Below are 18,433 nucleotides of genomic sequence, written 5' to 3' on the forward strand. Positions count from 1 at the left end.
ATATATATATATTATGTATTAAGACCAACTTTATGGTTGTAATGATCAGACGGTTTATACAAGCAATGTTTATTCCGACCAGCACTCAGTGTAGCACAGGATTCAGTGTGTCACAACAACAAGCGTCATTACGTAACATCCGGTCGGGGACATCCTGTATGCTATATCAGAATAAAGGCATAACAGACAACGCCACACTTTATATGTTTATCCGTGTAGCGTAGTAGTACAAATGATAGTTGTACTCTACATAATTCAGTTGTCTTTTGATATGGTTTATTTCCAGAATGTGAATCTTGTCGTAGTTGTGCTTCGTCTACGTCGCGGCCATTCGTTTTTCGTTTGGAATAGAAAAATAGTTTTACATAAAAATCCACTTTTCCCGATTTTTGGTTTAAAAAAAAAAACAAAAAAACTGAAACAGATCGTTATCCATTATCTGCCATCCGATTTTAATGATGTTTTAAAAAAAATCGAAAATGGGAATCAAAAGTCATTTGTCTATTTCCGGTTCAAGGTTTGGACATATGCGTAGACCGCACATGCGCAGTGTCTCTTTTTACATCCGGAACAAGTTTTTTGTGACACAGTTCATGACGTGGAGGAGCCGGAAGTGGAGGCTTTGGACAAACCATTTTTTTATTTTAGAAACCTTCATTTATAAATTGCAACATTTACAAACAGTTGAGAAATAAGTACAGAAACTCACAACCTACGCATCTCAGGGCGGACACTCTGACCACTATAAATAATGATATTTACTTGTCCAAGGTCTACCCCGCCTTCCGCCCGAATGCAGCTGAGATAGACTCCAGCACCCCCCGCGACTCCAAAAGGGACAAGCGGTATAAAAATGGATGGATGGCTGGAATTATGTTATTTATAGCTCAAAGTAAGTTTGTGTGTGTTTATGTAATACACATACATATGTATATACATATATATGTATATAATATACATATTATATACGTATATATATATAAATTATATATTACTGTAACTTATTAAAAATAGTAATGTTCATTGATATGTCAAATTGAGTGTTTGTGTGTATATATGTATACTGTATTAATGCATGTGTGTGTGTGTGTGTATGTATATGTGTGTATATATATATATATATATATATATATATATATATATATATATATATATATATATATATATCACTGTAAATAGTTGTAAGTTGACCAATTTGAAGAAGGAAAACATGACACAAAAGTAAAAAAGATGTTGTCTCTCAGCACATACTGGAGCTGTGTCACAGAATGACATCACACCAACACCTTCAGGGACACTTTTCCACTTTTTATCGGTGATTTTTCTTAGTTAGTTAGACGTTTGGTACAGTAAAAACTTTTTCAACAAAGTGTTTGCGAGTGAACTTTTCTGAAATTTGTAGGTACATTCTTGCTATCGTTCACATTTTCAAAATGTATAATATTGTTTTGACATTAATTGCTTTGACATTTTGTTCATATTATCTGGAATCAATTTTTGACAGCAGCAAAGTGGTGGTTTGGGTATATTTGAGCTCTAAAAATGGTATTTCAACAAGTAAACAGTACAGTAGCTACTTGATTTTGATATATGTAATGCTCATTCTAGTCAAATATGAGTGTGTAAATATGCGATGTGTGAATATCAAAATATTACATTTATTGAGAATTTGACATAAATGAATACACACAATATACTTTCTGGTGCGCGCTCCTGCGAAGGGAATCCATTTTTGGCAGGCAACCACATTTTGGCACAACACCAGTCGATCTTCTTCTGTTGTTGTTGTTGTTGGTCAGGGTCACTCACACAAAAGACACTGTGCATGTGCAATATTCACATACCGTATTTTTCGGAGTATAAGTCGCTCCGGAGTATAAGTCGAACCGGCCGAAAATGCATAATAAAGAAGGAAAAAAACATATATATGTCGCACTGGAGTATAAGTGGCATTTTTGGGGGAAATGTATTTGATAAAAGCCAACAGCAAGAATAGACATTTGAAAGGCAATTTAAAATGTCTAAAGAATAGTGAACAACAGGCTGAATAAGTGTACGTTATATGAGGCATAAATAACCAACTGGTATGTTAACGTAACATATTATGCTAAGAGTCATTCAAATAACTAACATATAGAACATGCTATACGTTTACCAAACAATCTGTCACTCCTAATCGCTAAATCCCATGAAATCTTATACGTCTAGTCTCTTACGTGAATGACATCAATAATATTATTTGATATTTTATGCTAATGTGTTAATCATTTCACACATAAGTCGCTCCTGAGTATAAGTCGCACCCCCGGCCAAACTATGAAAAAAACTGTGACTTATAGTCCGAAAAATACGGTATGTCCAAACTTTGAACCGCCAATAGAGAAAGTACTTTTCCACTCGTTTTGATTCCCATTTTCCATTTTTTTAAACATTTAAATTGGATGAAAGAGAATGGTTGAGGATACGTTTTTTATTATCAAAGTTAAGAACGGGAGAAATGGACTTACGTAAAATAATATTTTTATTACAAACAAAAAAACGAATGGTTGCGACGTACACAGACTTCTTTGTTTTCAATATCCGTTTATGAAAAGAAAATTGAAATACCAAAACATACATTTTAGAGTGCCACTGACCCACACTATCGCTCTCAAAACCTTTTCCACCAAGTGCCGCAAACAAAGTGGAAGGATGTGCATTAGACACGCTAAAAAAACAGGCATATATATGCACACACACACACAAATATACATTTATGTATACACACACACACACACACACACACACACACAACATAAAATGGCAAACATCCAGGTATGTGTATGAAAGAACTAGGGATTGAAATGAAACTCTTAAAGGGTGACATGAAGGTTTGAGGGCTCCTTCAAATGAGGACTTTGTCAAGACACTTCCCTATTTGTTGTGGTCACTCATACCTCAGGCGTATTTGATTATTTCAACTATGTTAACTTTTGTAGGAGGCCTACATGGTGACAGCCCTGACTTGTGTCAGAAGTGAGACATGTGTGAACAGACCTAGAGGAGGCCTACATGGTGACAGCCCTGACTTGACCTAGAGGAGGCCTACATGGTGACAGCCCTGACTTGTGTCAGAAGTGAGACATGTGTGAACAGACCTAGAGGAGACCTACATGGTGACAGCCCTGACTTGTGTCAGAAGTGAGACATGTGTGAACAGACCTAGAGGAGGCCTACATGGTGACAGCCCTGACTTGACCTAGAGGAGGCCTACATGGTGACAGCCCTGACTTGTGTCAGAAGTGAGACATGTGTGAACAGACCTAGAGGAGGCCTACATGGTGACAGCCCTGACTTGTGTCAGAAGTGAGACATGTGTGAACAGACCTAGAGGAGACCTACATGGTGACAGCCCTGACTTGACCTAGAGGAGGCCTACATGGTGACAGCCCTGACTTGTGTCAGAAGTGAGACATGTGTGAACAGACCTAGAGGAGGCCTACATGGTGACAGCCCTGACTTGACCTAGAGGAGGCGTACATGGTGACAGCCCTGACTTGTGTCAGAAGTGAGACATGTGTGAACAGACCTAGAGGAGGCCTACAGGGTGACAGCCCTGACTTGTGTCAGAAGTGAGACATGTGTGAACAGACCTAGAGGAGGCCTACATGGTGACAGCCCTGACTTGACCTAGAGGAGGCCTACATGGTGACAGCCCTGACTTGACCTAGAGGAGGCCTACATGGTGACAGCCCTGACTTGACCTAGAGGAGGCCTACATGGTGACAGCCCTGACTTGGGACCCAGCTAATGTTCCCTTATGTTTGTGTTCACCCATGGCAGCCAAGATGGCGTCACACAGTCTTTGAAGTCTGTTACAGTGTTTGCTGCTCTCACAGCGCCACAGCACAGCAAAGGACGCAGCGATGCGTTGTGGACAAAACTGCTCTCCCTCCAGCACTCTGCTCACCTTGCTGCTGAGGCCAGGTGGAAGCCAGTCAGGAGGAAGGTCCAAGTGGCACTTGTCAATCACGCCACTCTTCACCTCCACACAAAGAAGTGCCGTGCATTCAGCTGATGAAGTGTTATCAGTCATTGTCAGGAGTGTTTGGACACTGAACTTTGGGGTCTTTCCAAACATCCAGTCCCACCCTCGTAGTTCTGCGGCCACCCTGCTGACACCCGGAAATGCTGACTCATCAGCAGGACTCACAGGATTCTTTGCAGAGCTGACACCAAACTCTGAGGAACAATGCAAAAGAAAACCATCTGAAGGTGGCAAAGTGAGCTTCCAAACAGACATTCAATACCTGCACTGTACTGATTGGCCAGTGCATCCAGCAGCTCCTCCCACTGCATGCTGGGGTCAACGTCCAGCAGGTTGGCCACAGGTGAGGGCACACTGGGCGTGGCATTGCTGCGGAGACCCTGGCAGGAAGAGCGGAAGACGGTGGAGAGGGCAGATTGGTCTGCTGAATGCAGGAGTGTGCAGTGGTGGTATGATGACTTCCTGCCAATTCTGGATGCACTTCCTGGCTCAACATAACATTACATAGAGAAGAAAATAAGAATCCCATTCACTCTTGTAGTTATAACTGCCCTCAAACTAGGGCTGGGCGATATATGGAATATACTGAATATATGGAATATACTGGATATATGGAATATACTGGATATATGGAATATACTGGATATATGGAATATACTGGATATATGGAATATAGTGGATGTCTGGAATATACTGGATGTATAGAATATACTGGATATATGGAATATACTGGATATATGGAATATACTGGATGTATGGAATATACTGAATATATGGAATATACTGGATGTATAGAATATACTGGATGTATGGAATATACTGAATATATGGAATATACTGGATGTATAGAATATACTGAATATATGGAATATACTGGATGTATGGAATATACTGGATATATGGAATATACTGGATATATGGAATATAGTGGATGTCTGGAATATACTGGATGTATAGAATATACTGGATATATGGAATATACTGGATATATGGAATATACTGGATGTATGGAATATACTGAATATATGGAATATACTGGATGTATAGAATATACTGAATATATGGAATATACTGGATGTATGGAATATACTGAATGTATGGAATATACTGGATGTATAGAATAAACTGAATATATGGAATATACTGGATGTATGGAATATACTGAATATATGGAATATACTGGATATATGGAATATACTGGATGTATAGAATATACTGAATATATGGAATATACTGGATATATGGAATATACTGGATGTATGGAATATACTGAATATATGGAATATACTGGATGTATAGAACATACTGGATATATGGAATATACTGGATATATGGAATATACTGGATATATGGAATATACTGGATGTATAGAATATACTGAATATATGGAATATACTGGATATATGGAATATACTGGATGTATAGAATATACTGAATATATGGAATATACTGGATATATGGAATATACTGGATGTATAGAATATACTGAATATATGGAATATACTGGATATATGGAATATACTGGATGTATAGAATATACTGAATATATGGAATATACTGGATATATGGAATATACTGGATGTATAGAATATACTGAATATATGGAATATACTGGATGTATAGAATATACTGAATATATGGAATATACTGGATGTATGGAATATACTGAATATATGGAATATACTGGATATATGGAATATACTGGATGTATAGAATATACTGAATATATGGAATATACTGGATATATGGAATATACTGGATATATGGAATATACTGGATATATGGAATATACTGGATGTATAGAATATACTGAATATATGGAATATACTGGATATATGGAATATACTGGATGTATAGAATATACTGAATATATGGAATATACTGGATATATGGAATATACTGGATGTATAGAATATACTGAATATATGGAATATACTGGATACATGGAATATACTGGATGTATAGAATATACTGAATATATGGAATATACTGGATGTATAGAATATACTGAATATATGGAATATACTGGATGTATGGAATATACTGGATATATGGAATATACTGGATGTATGGAAGATACTGGATATATGGAATATACTGGATATATGGAATATACTGGATATATGGAATATACTGGATGTATGGAATATACTGGATGTATGGAATATACTAGATGTATAGAATATACTGAATATATGGAATATACTGGATATATGGAATATACTGGATATATGGAATATACTAGATGTATGGAATATACTGAATCAATGGAATATACTGGATGTATGGAATATACTGGATATATGGAATATACTAGATATATGGAATATACTGAATATATGGAATATATTGGATATATGGAATATACTGGATGTATGGAATATACTGAATATATGGAATATACTGGATATATAGAATATACTGAATATATGGAATATACTGGATATATGGAATATACTGGATGTATGGAATATACTAGATATATGGAATATACTGAATATATGGAATATACTGGATATATGGAATATACTGGATATATGGAATATACTGGATGTATGGAATATACTGGATATATGGAATATACTGGATGTATGGAATATACTGAATATATGGAATATACTGGATATATGGAATATACTGGATGTATAGAATATACTGAATATATGGAATATACTGGATACATGGAATATACTGGATGTATAGAATATACTGGATATATGGAATATACTGGATGTATGGAATATACTGGATATATGGAATATACTGGATGTATAGAATATACTGAATATATGGAATATACTGGATATATGGAATATACTGGATGTATAGAATATACTGGATGTATGGAATATACTGGATGTATGGAATATACTAGATGTATAGAATATACTGAATATATGGAATATACTGGATATATGGAATATACTGGATATATGGAATATACTGGATGTATGGAATATACTGGATATATGGAATATACTAGATATATGGAATATACTGAATATATGGAATATACTGGATGTATGGAATATACTGGATATATGGAATATACTGGATATATGGAATATACTAGATATATGGAATATACTGAATATATGGAATATATTGGATATATGGAATATACTGGATGTATGGAATATACTGAATATATGGAATATACTGGATGTATGGAATATACTGAATATATGGAATATACTGAATATATGGAATATACTGGATATATGGAATATACTGAATATATGGAATATACTGGATATATGGAATATACTGGATGTATGGAATATACTGGATATATGGAATATACTAGGTATATGGAATATACTGGATGTATGGAATATACTGGATGTATGGAATATACTGGATATATGGAATATACTGGATATATGGAATATACTAGATATATGGAATATACTGGATATATGGAATATACTGGATATATGGAATATACTGAATATATGGAATATATGGAATATACTGGATATATGGAATATACTGGATGTATGGAATATACTGGATGTCTGGAATATACTGGATATATGGAATATACTGGATGTATGGAATATACTGAATATATGGAATATACTGGATATATGGAATATACTGGATGTATAGAATATACTGAATATATGGAATATACTGGATATATGGAATATACTGGATGTATGGAATATACTGGATGTATAGAATATACTGAATATATGGAATATACTGAATATATGGAATATACTGAATATATGGAATATACTGGATGTATGGAATATACTGGATATATGGAATATACTAGATATATGGAATATACTGGATATATGGAATATACTGGATATATGGAATATACAAGATATATGGAATATACTGGATATATGGAATATACTGGATGTATGGAAAATACTGGATGTCTGGAATATACTGGATGTCTGGAATATACTGGATATATGGAAGATACTGAATATATGGAATATACTGGATATATGGAATATACTGGATGTATAGAATATACTGAATATATGGAATATACTGGATATATGGAATATACTGGATATATGGAATATACTGGATGTATGGAATATACTGAATATATGGAATATACTGGATATATGGAATATACTGGATGTATGGAATATACTGAATATATGGAATATACTGGATGTATAGAATATACTGAATATATGGAATATACTGAATATATGGAATATACTGAATATATGAAATATACTGGATGTATGGAATATACTGGATATATGGAATATACTAGATATATGGAATATACTGGATATATGGAATATACTGGATATATGGAATATACAAGATATATGGAATATACTGGATATATGGAATATACTGGATGTATGGAAAATACTGGATGTCTGGAATATACTGGATGTCTGGAATATACTGGATATATGGAAGATACTGAATATATGGAATATACTGGATATATGGAATATACTGGATATATGGAATATACTGGATATATCGCGTGTTTGTCTCTGTGCGATATAGAAAATGACTACATGGTGATATTGGAGTATACGTTCTCACGCAGTTGCTTTTAGCTGCGGGCATTACACTACAGGCTCTTCTCACTCTTTCTTGTCTCTCCTTCTCACATAGACATAAAACAAGTGCACCTTCTTACATACGTCACATACTGTCACGTGTGCAACGTCATACACCCTCGCCCAGCAGAGAGGTAGCGGCATGGGTGACGTTAGCTGTGATGTTAGCGGTGTGAGTGGTAATACAAGAGAAAGAAGCTGCCAATCTGGTAACAAATGAAGGAAGAAGAATTCATCCATCCATCCATTTTCTACTGCTTGTCCCTTTCAGGGTCGCAGGAATTCCCATGAAAACAGCGCGGGGTCCATCGTCTGGCGGTGGTTTGGCTTCAAGCGGGAAGATGTTGAACAGACAACTGTAATATGTCAAGTATGCGGCAAAAGCGTTGCTACAAAAAGTAACATTACTGCTAATTTTTAGCATCATTTGAAAAGTCACCCGCTAGAGAATGAAGAGTGCTTGAAACTCCGCATGTCAACACCTGCGGTCGGTGCCACACCCACAAAATGCCCAAGAAACCATCTCCACATCAACACCGTATGAAACAAATAGTCAACAACAGAAGGAGATAACGTCCGCAGGAACCTACCACATAGTGAAGGACATACACTATTTGATGTCCTATTATGCAGCTCATTTTTATTTGACACTTATTGAAATATCTTGTGTGACATCATGCACAAAAGTGCACTTTATTTGTTTTAAACTATTGTAGTGGCGTTCTGTACTTTAATTTAGTGTTGTTTTGATATGTCATCTTAGTGACATCATGCACAAAAGTGCACTAATAGCTTGTTTTAAAATGTCTCTGACAATCTTGCACTTTCTGTTTGTGCCACTGCTTAATAACTGTTTAATAAATACACTTTTGCTAAATGGACTTAGTTGTGATTTCCCTCTCTGCATGAAAGTTTAAAAGTAGCATATATTAATGCAGTATGAAGAAGAATGTTTGAATGTAGACACATAGAATCATCATACTGCTGGGATTATATGCATCAAGTGTTCATTCAAGGCTAAGGCAAAATATCCACATATATATATCCTGTATCGTGACATGGACTAAACATATCCACATATATATGGTGTATGGTGACATGGACTAAACATATCCACATATATATGGTGTATGGTGACATGGACTAAACATATCCACATATATATGGTGTATCGTGACATGGACTAAACATATCCACATATATATGGTGTATCGTGACATGGACTAAACATATCCACATATATATGGTGTATCGTGACATGGCCTAAACATATCCACATATATATGGTGTATGGTGACATGGACTAAACATATCCACATATATATGGTGTATGGTGACATGGACTAAACATATCCACATATATATGGTGTATCGTGACATGGACTAAACATATCCACATATATATGGTGTATGGTGACATGGACTAAACATATCCACATATATATGGTGTATGGTGACATGGACTAAACATATCCACATATATATGGTGTATGGTGACATGGACTAAACATATCCACATATATATGGTGTATGGTGACATGGACTAAACATATCCACATATATATGGTGTATGGTGACATGGACTAAACATATCCACATATATATGGTGTATCCTGACATGGACTAAACATATCCACATATATATGGTGTATGGTGACATGGACTAAACATATCCACATGTATATGGTGTATGGTGACATGGACTAAACATATCCACATATATATGGTGTATCCTGACATGGACTAAACATATCCACATATATATGGTGTATCGTGACATGGACTAAACATATCCACATATATATGGTGTATCGTGACATGGACTAAACATATCCACATATATATGGTGTATCGTGACATGGACTAAACATATCCACATATATATGGTGTATCGTGACATGGACTAAACATATCCACATATATATGCCTAAACATATCCACATATATATGGTGTATCGTGACATGGACTAAACATATCCACATATATATGCCTAAACATATCCACATATTCATAAAAGGCCATATCGCCCAGGCCTACCTCAAACCCACCTGAGATCTTGTACTGCCCCTTCAGAAAGATGTCGAACCTTTTGGTGGCTTCGACCTCCAGTCCAGGTCGAAGACACTTCAGAGCCTCTGTGATGACCTTCAGGTTCCTCTGGCGGTTATACGCCTTCTTCGAAGCAAAGAAGGTCAAGTTGAGGTTACCTAGGTCATGGAAGACCGTGCCTCCACCACTTTGTCTTCGGGCTAAAGTTATTCCTGAATCCCTCATGAGTGACAGGTTGCACTCCTGCCAGGGATTCTGGTGTCGGCCAATGACCACGGCTGGCCTGCTGCGCCACAGCAGCAGGATGTTGCGTTGCTCCAGGTCCACGTTGTCCTCTATCCAGTTCTCCAGGGAAAGGTTCTCGTATATGTCTGTGGACTGGGAGTACAGGACAAGCCCCTTCCTGCTGTCAGTCAGCAGACTACTACAGGCCCGAGTCACCTGAGTGACTCTTGGACAACTGCAGCCCCCCACAGAGCCTCTGAAGAGAGGCCATTTCCTTCCAATGTAGGACCACATGGTGGTCAACTCCACATAACGCAAAGTTCAAGAATGACCTGCAATGAAAACACAAGTGAGTAGTTGGTAGTGTGAGGGTTCACTCACTTCTGCCTTGGGATTCATGTCTATCCAAGGCACTCTTAACATCTGATTGTGCTAAGCCATTTAGTCATACAACAATCTGACAGATTGAAAATATATGCATATAATATAGTTGTAAAATATGTGCATATAATATAGTTGTAAAATATATGCATATAATATAGTTGTAAAATATGTGCATATAATATAGTTGTAAAATAAGTGCATATAATATAGTTCATATAGGAATAAGCTTCAAATTAAAGTAGGTAGTAACTAGCAACACTGTCAATGTCAATATTCTAAAATCACATTCATCCATTATTACTGTAATAGTAAATATCATAATGGTTGTTTAAAATACACTTTCAAAGTGTTTTGTGTATTCATAAATTATCAAATCCAAACCAAAACTGTTTTTCTATAACACAGAAGCCCTTTAACATTTCAGCAGTGATAAACAAAAAGTGACAACTTTGCAACAAATGACACTAGTGTGTGACGTCAGGGACTTGTCCTTGTTGAATAAACAACACATGACACTAGTGTGTGACGTCAGGGACTTGTCCTTGTTGAATAAACAACACATGACACTAGTGTGTGACGTCAGGGACTTGTCCTTGTTGAATAAACAACACATGACACTAGTGTGTGACGTCAGGGACTTGTCCTTGTTGAATAAACAACACATGACACTAGTGTGTGACGTCAGGGACTTGTCCTTGTTGAATAAACAACACATGACACTAGTGTGTGACGTCAGGGACTTGTCCTTGTTGAATAAACAACACATGACACTAGTGTGTGACGTCAGGGACTTGTCCTTGTTGAATAAACAACACATGACACTAGTGTGTGACGTCAGGGACTTGTCCTTGTTGAATAAACAACACATGACACTAGTGTGTGACGTCAGGGACTTGTCCTTGTTGAATAAACAACACATGACACTATTGTGTGACGTCAGGGACTTGTCCTTGTTGAATAAACAACACATGACACTAGTGTGTGACGTCAGGGACTTGTCCTTGTTGAATAAACAACACATGACACTAGTGTGTGACGTCAGGGACTTGTCCTTGTTGAATAAACAACACATGACACTATTGTGTGACGTCAGGGACTTGTCCTTGTTGAATAAACAACACATGACACTATTGTGTGACGTCAGGGACTTGTCCTTGTTGAATAAAGTTATGATGTCATTGCACTTTAAGAACAAGCACATTGCCATGCAAAGTCCACGACCCATCCAGCCATTTACTACCGCTTGTCCCGACTCAGCAGGAGCATTTTGGGCTTCGGTGTCTTGCTCAGGGTCACCTGGACGTGAAGTTCAGCTCTAGACTCACTTTGTGGAGCTCTGCTACATTTGGATCAAATACGAACAAGGGACAAGCGGTAGAAATGGATAGATGGACGAACACTCATTTGTACAACTGAATTCCCCACAAGCCTCCGCAGGCAACATCTTGTCACATAAATGAAGTTTCTTACGTGTCAGAGGCAAGAAGAGACGCCACAGAGGATTATTTATTGCTGACTAGTATTATTTATTGCTAACTAGTAGAAGGTCGACGCTTCCTTCTTTTCTTCTTCTTCTTCTTCTGCAATACTTTGCTGCATTACAGCCTTAGCGCCCCCTTCAGTGTGGAGTTTTCTTCTTCTGCAATACTTTGCTGCATTACAGCCTTAGCGCCCCCTTCAGTGTGGAGTTTTCTTCTTCTTCTTCTGCAATACTTTGCTGCATTACAGCCTTAGCGTCCCCTTCAGTATGGAGTTTTCTTCTTCTTCTGTGGTTTAATGGCGGTTGGCATGCAACCTTCTGGTGTGCATTACCGCCACCTTCTGATTGATTGATTGAAACTTTTATTAGTAGATTGCACAGTTCAGTACATATTCCGTACAATATATTATACTATTATATTATATTATAATAATTCTGATATGGAGTGTGGACCGAGATGGAACCCTCTTATATATATTTTTTATATTATTTAACCCAGTCTTTTTTTCTTCTTTTAATGTAATGCTTTGTAACTTTCGTGTTGTGAGTGCAATCCTAAAAAATCTTCCACTACTAACCAAACCTTCTCTTTTGCTAACTTATTTCCCAGTATTTCCTTTTCTCTATTGAATCAGTGTTTTTCAACCACTGTGCCGTGGGAGATAATCTCATTTCTAATTTTGGGTTAAAAATATTTTTTGCAAATTCTGTGACATACAGGTATGTCCTAATCTCATTCTAGGAATAATGTCTTCTTCCTTCCTATTTCTATTCCCTCCTCTGGACTTTGTAATACTCTCTACCTTTTTGTTTCCTTATTCCAACTATCCTGACACTTTTATTGTGTTCTATGACCTTAACTATATTCTTCTTTACTGTGGTTCATCTCCACGTTTACTTCTGTTCTATGTTCTATGTCTGCTCACTCATTGCCTACAACTGCTACATGAAATAAATGTTACCACTGTCAATGCGTGGACTATGGGATGGTTTGTTTTCACGGAATGCAAAAGAAAGTTGGAGCGGGCAAGGCGTGAAGGTAAGGACATATTTATTTAAACACTAACAAAAGGAACAAACTAGTGATGGGTCCGGCAACACAGATGTATCGGCGCATGCGTCGAGCTCATAGAGCGATACCCTGTGTCGGTGCGCGTATCGCTTTTAGAAAGTCACGTGACCGAACACGAGCTGTTTTGGTCACGTGACCGCTCATGAGCTGTTCTTGTCACGTGACCGCTCATGAGCTGTTCTTGTCACGTGACTGCTCATGAGCTGTTCCGGACACGTGACCAATACGCGAACTGTATCGCACTGACGCGTGCGCGCCAAACTGTGTTTATAAGGGAGCGGCGCATCTGTCAACGAGATGCACCTGGCAACAGAATCGGCGCACTTCTCTTGTTGGCCATTTATCATTTATCGTCGTCGATCATGGAGCAGCCTCAGGGAAAAAGAAAAAATTCCGCCGTGTGGGACTATTTTGATCAAATACCGGATAATAAGGTATTGGTGTTTATTTCCTTCTCGTTTCATCCTCTTCTCTCAAAGTTTCCACTTGATCTATTAGAATTCAAAATCTCTTCAAAATGATTCTTAGTTTACTATTCATATTTTCTGCAGGTTAAATGTCGCATTTGTTCGACAGAATTGTCGTACATAAACAAATCCACCTCCTCAATGCTGAGGCATCATAGGGCCAGGCATGAAAATGAAGTTCCAGAGACACCCAGGATAAACTCAGGTATACAGCCATTCTACAACTTACTCCGTTTATTTTTTGACAATTAATTCCCTTCTTCTTTATCTCATTTTTAACCATCAAGCTACCAGGAAGCAGATGCTGGATGAGGCTCTGCTGAAGTTCATTGTGAATGACTGCCAGCCCCTCAGCATTGTGGAGAGTGAAGGGTTCAGGGAACTGGTGCAGGTCCTTGAGCCATCATATGTTTTGCCTACCAGAAAGGTTTGTGTGGAAATGATCTAAAGTTGTAGTTGATACATCCAATTTATTTAATATTTAAATTAAATACGTTGAGTTGCTTTTGGTTTGACTTGGTGTTATTTTCAGACCATCAAAAAAATGCTGGTGACAAAATATGAGGAGGAACGGGAAGGAGTGAAATTGGAAGTACAGCAAGCTGTGGCAGTGAGTAGAACAGCTGACATGTGGACATCTGTAAACATGGAGGCTTACTTGGCTCTTACCTGCCACTACATAAATGATCATTTGCAGTTGTGTACATCTGTGTTGGGTGTGCAATACTTTCCACAAAGTCACACTGCTGACAATTTGGCCCAGGTCAAAAGGGACATGATGGCAGACTGGGCCATAACTAATAAAGTAAAGTGTTTTGTGACCGACGCAGCACCAAACATGATTGCATCCACTAGACAGCTCCAAATTCGACACTCAATTTGCATTGCACATAGTCTTAATTTATTAGTTAGAAAATCATGTGACCAGATCCCCACACTTGCATCCATCAGACACAAAGCTAGGCACATTGTCACATACTTCAGATGGAGCACTACAGCTAAGGAAAAGCTTGCTCAAGTGCAGCAACAGATGGGACGGCCAACCCTGAAACTCATCAATGAGGTGGCAACACGCTGGAACAGCACATATGAAATGCTGTCAAGGCTACATGATGAGAAGGAGTCAGTGTGGGTATCTCTGGCCTCTCTAAAAACAGATTTGACTCCACTTACAGCTGATGAGTTTAACATCGTAGGAGAAACACTTATTGTGCTTGCTCCTTTCCATCAAGCCACAGTGGAGTTGTCTGAGGAGAGGCGAGTGTCAGGGTCAAAGGTCATCCCGATGATGAAAATGCTGTACCTTGCACTAGAGCATAGTGCTTCAACCTTGCAAACACAGGCAGCCAAACACCTCCATGAAAATTTGAAGCGTGGAGTCACAGACACTGCTTCCAATCTGGAGTCATTAAGTGTGTTGACCCTAGCAACACTTCTTGACCCCAAATATAAATCACTCGGGTTCCGCAGTTCTTTTAAATTAAATGACGCCATCGTTCGCCTACGCTCCGAATGTGCGTCTGTCATGGGACACACAAATGAGCCCCTGCCAGGACCATCTGCAGAACAACTGTCTGCACCCACTTCAGGCATTTATTCAGCATTATTTCTTTGTTGTTGTTTGAAATCATGTAATAAAATGCATAGTTTTTGTTTTTAAGATAACCTTTGGAAACATCTGGATATGGAAGTGGGAAGGCAGACAAAAAACTCTACTGTAGATGCCATACAAGAGGTCCAACGGTACCTGGCAGAGGGAAATGTAGCTAGGTCCCAGGACCCATTAAAATACTGGGACCAACAGAAAACCACCTTCCCAAACCTCTTCCAGCTATCACTTCATTTCCTCTGCACTCCCGCCTCCTCTGTGCCCTGTGAGCGGGTATTTTCTACAGCTGGAGAAATTATAACCAAAAAGAGAAATCGTTTAAAATTTAATACTTTGGAAAAACTGTTTTTTTTTAATAAAAATATGTAAAAAAAAAAAAAAAACCCAGTCCACAAGCATCATCATTTACAACACATTCTCTTAGATTTCCATGTTCTGATACAGTGGTTCTCAAATGGGGGTACGCGTACCCCTGGGGGTACTTGAAGGTATGCCAAGGGGTACGTGAGATTTTTTCGGTAGGTTGGAGTTCAAATCCCAGCCGAGTCATACCAAAGACTATAAAAATGGGACCCATAACCTCCCTGCTTGGCACTCAGCAACAAAGGGTTGGAGTTGGGGGTTAAATCACCAAAATGATTCCCGGGCGCGGCGCCGCTGCTGCCCACTGCTCCCCAAGGGGATGGGACAAATGCAGAGGACAAATTTCACCACATCTAGTGTGTGTGTGACAATCATTGGTACTTTAATCTTAATCTTAATCTTTTAAAATATTCTAAAAATAGCAACAATTCAAAAATCATTTATAAATATATTTATTGAATAATACTTCAACAAAATATGAATGTAAGTTCATAAACTGAACATCAAATCAAGTAGGCTATTCCATTCATTACAATGCAACAATGCAATATTCAGTGTTGACAGCTAAAAAAATTTTGTGGACATGTCCCATTGATGTTAAAGATTTATTTTTTTGTGAAGAAATGTTTAGAATGAAGTTGATGAATCCAGATGGATCTCTATTACAATCCCCAAAGAGGGCACTTTAAGTTGATGATTACTTCTATGTGTAGAAATATTTATTTATAATTGAATCACTTGTTTATTTTTTAACAAGTTTTTAGTTATTTTTATATATTTTTTTCCAAATAGTTCAAGAAAGACCACTACAAATGAGCAATATTTTGCACTGTTATACAATTTACTAAATCAGAAACTGATGACATAGTGCTGTATTTTACTTCTTTATCTCTTTTTTTCAACCAAAAATGCTTTGCTCTGATTAGGGGGTACTTGAATTAAAAAAAAGTTCACAGGGGGTACATCACTGAAAAAAGGTTGAGAACCACTGTTCTGATACATGTTCACATTATTTATTGACTAACAGCATTCCATGATTAATATCAATAAATTAATATGAATAATAAATGACATAAAAATAAGCACACGTATGACTGAGGAGTCATAGTGTAACTTTGTGTGGTGTTTGAGTTGTCCGACTTTTTGTGTGGCCTTAAACGCTTAGTTGTTGACGAACACCGTTAGGGCCGCTTGTTGTCACTGTCACTCAAAGTTGCATTTCAAAATTACACAGAATAAATGTGTTTAATTTGTTTAGAATTCAGATGGGTTTGATTTGGTGCGCGGCATATATTGGCTGTGCGGCGCACGGTGTGCGCGGAGGACGCTTGAGCACTGCGCAATTGCGCAGGCGCGCACCTTCGAGGGAACGTGGCTCACAGGGCACAGAGGCGTCAGTGCGATACAGTTCGCGTATCGGTCACGTGACCGAAGCAGCTCATGATCGGTCACGTGACCAAAGCAGCTCATGATCGGTCACGTGACTTTCTAAAAGCGGTACGCGCACCGACACAGGGTTTCGCTCTATGAGCTGCTCGACGCATGTGCCGATGCATCTGTGTTGTGAGACCCATCACTACTGTTATTAGAGAAGGTTACAGGAAAGACGGCGTGGCGAAGTCGGTAGAGTGGCCGTGCCAGCAATCGGAGGGTTGCTGGTTACTGGGGTTCAATCCCCACCTTCTACCTTCCTAGTCACGATACATGTTCACATTATTTATTGACTGAATCTAAAAAAGATAAAAATATATTTTTATTTAAATGAAGATATGAAATAATCCTAAATGAAACACAATGACTTGGTTTATATTATTGTATATACTAGGTCATAAAATCAGTGTCAGTTGAGTCGGCCCATAGGTTGCCTGTAGGGATTTTTAATGTCCAGCAGATGTCAGTATTTAGTGACACAGTATCGACACAGTATCAATACAGTTTTGCAATGTGTCGAAACGCTTCATGAGGCCTCATCGACCCATCACTAGAACAAACGAAAAGCGCGCACAAGGGCGGAAGTACAAACTTGGCTATAAACAAAATTAACACATAAACAGACTAAGGACATGAAACAAAACTTACTTGGTCAAGCATGGAAATATCATAGAACTATGGCATGGACGCGTAATCATGGAGGTATCAGAGTTAATGTCGCCAGGCTGACTTCCTGGCAACAATGGGCTTAAATAATACAGAAATGATT

The 18,433-nt window shown here is 37.9% G+C and overlaps 1 protein-coding gene across 8 annotated transcripts; it reads right to left on the minus strand.

Moving 5' to 3' along the window:
- Window positions 1–2,455: 2,455 nt before the first annotated feature.
- lipt1 (lipoyltransferase 1) lies at window positions 2,456–13,028 on the minus strand. 8 transcript variants are annotated; one of them, XR_009825256.1, is made up of 6 exons: window positions 12,713–13,023; window positions 10,633–11,190; window positions 4,290–4,511; window positions 3,707–4,221; window positions 3,505–3,632; window positions 2,456–3,467 (listed from the first exon to the last, which is right to left on the minus strand). XR_009825256.1 is itself a non-coding variant. In XM_062041402.1 (4 exons), the coding sequence occupies exons 2-4, from the start codon at window positions 11,150–11,152 to the stop codon at window positions 3,755–3,757; spliced, it is 1,209 nt and encodes a 402-aa protein (XP_061897386.1). In that variant the 5' UTR covers window positions 11,153–11,190; window positions 12,713–13,023; the 3' UTR covers window positions 2,456–3,754. The 8 variants fall into 8 exon arrangements, 1 of the variants encoding a protein (XP_061897386.1); XR_009825255.1 differs by having other exon boundaries at window positions 3,670–4,221; XR_009825257.1 differs by having other exon boundaries at window positions 2,456–3,201; window positions 3,239–3,467; window positions 3,505–4,221.
- Window positions 13,029–18,433: the final 5,405 nt, after the last annotated feature.

This window comes from Entelurus aequoreus, linkage group LG01 (assembly GCF_033978785.1).
Source record: "Entelurus aequoreus isolate RoL-2023_Sb linkage group LG01, RoL_Eaeq_v1.1, whole genome shotgun sequence".
NCBI classification, from domain to species: domain Eukaryota; kingdom Metazoa; phylum Chordata; class Actinopteri; order Syngnathiformes; family Syngnathidae; genus Entelurus; species Entelurus aequoreus.

What these genes read in the sequence shown, in the direction of transcription:
- lipt1 (XM_062041402.1), bottom strand. Translation starts at nt 11,152, where the DNA reads ATGTGGTCCTACATTGGAAGGAAATGGCCTCTCTTCAGAGGCTCTGTG. An exon ending in GGGGCAGTACAAGATCTCAG is followed by an intron (nt 4,512 to 10,632) that starts GTGGGTTTGAGG and finishes ATGTTGAGCCAG; the next exon opens with GAAGTGCATCCAGAATTGGC. An exon ending in GGCCAATCAGTACAGTGCAG is followed by an intron (nt 4,222 to 4,289) that starts GTATTGAATGTC and finishes ATTGTTCCTCAG; the next exon opens with AGTTTGGTGTCAGCTCTGCA.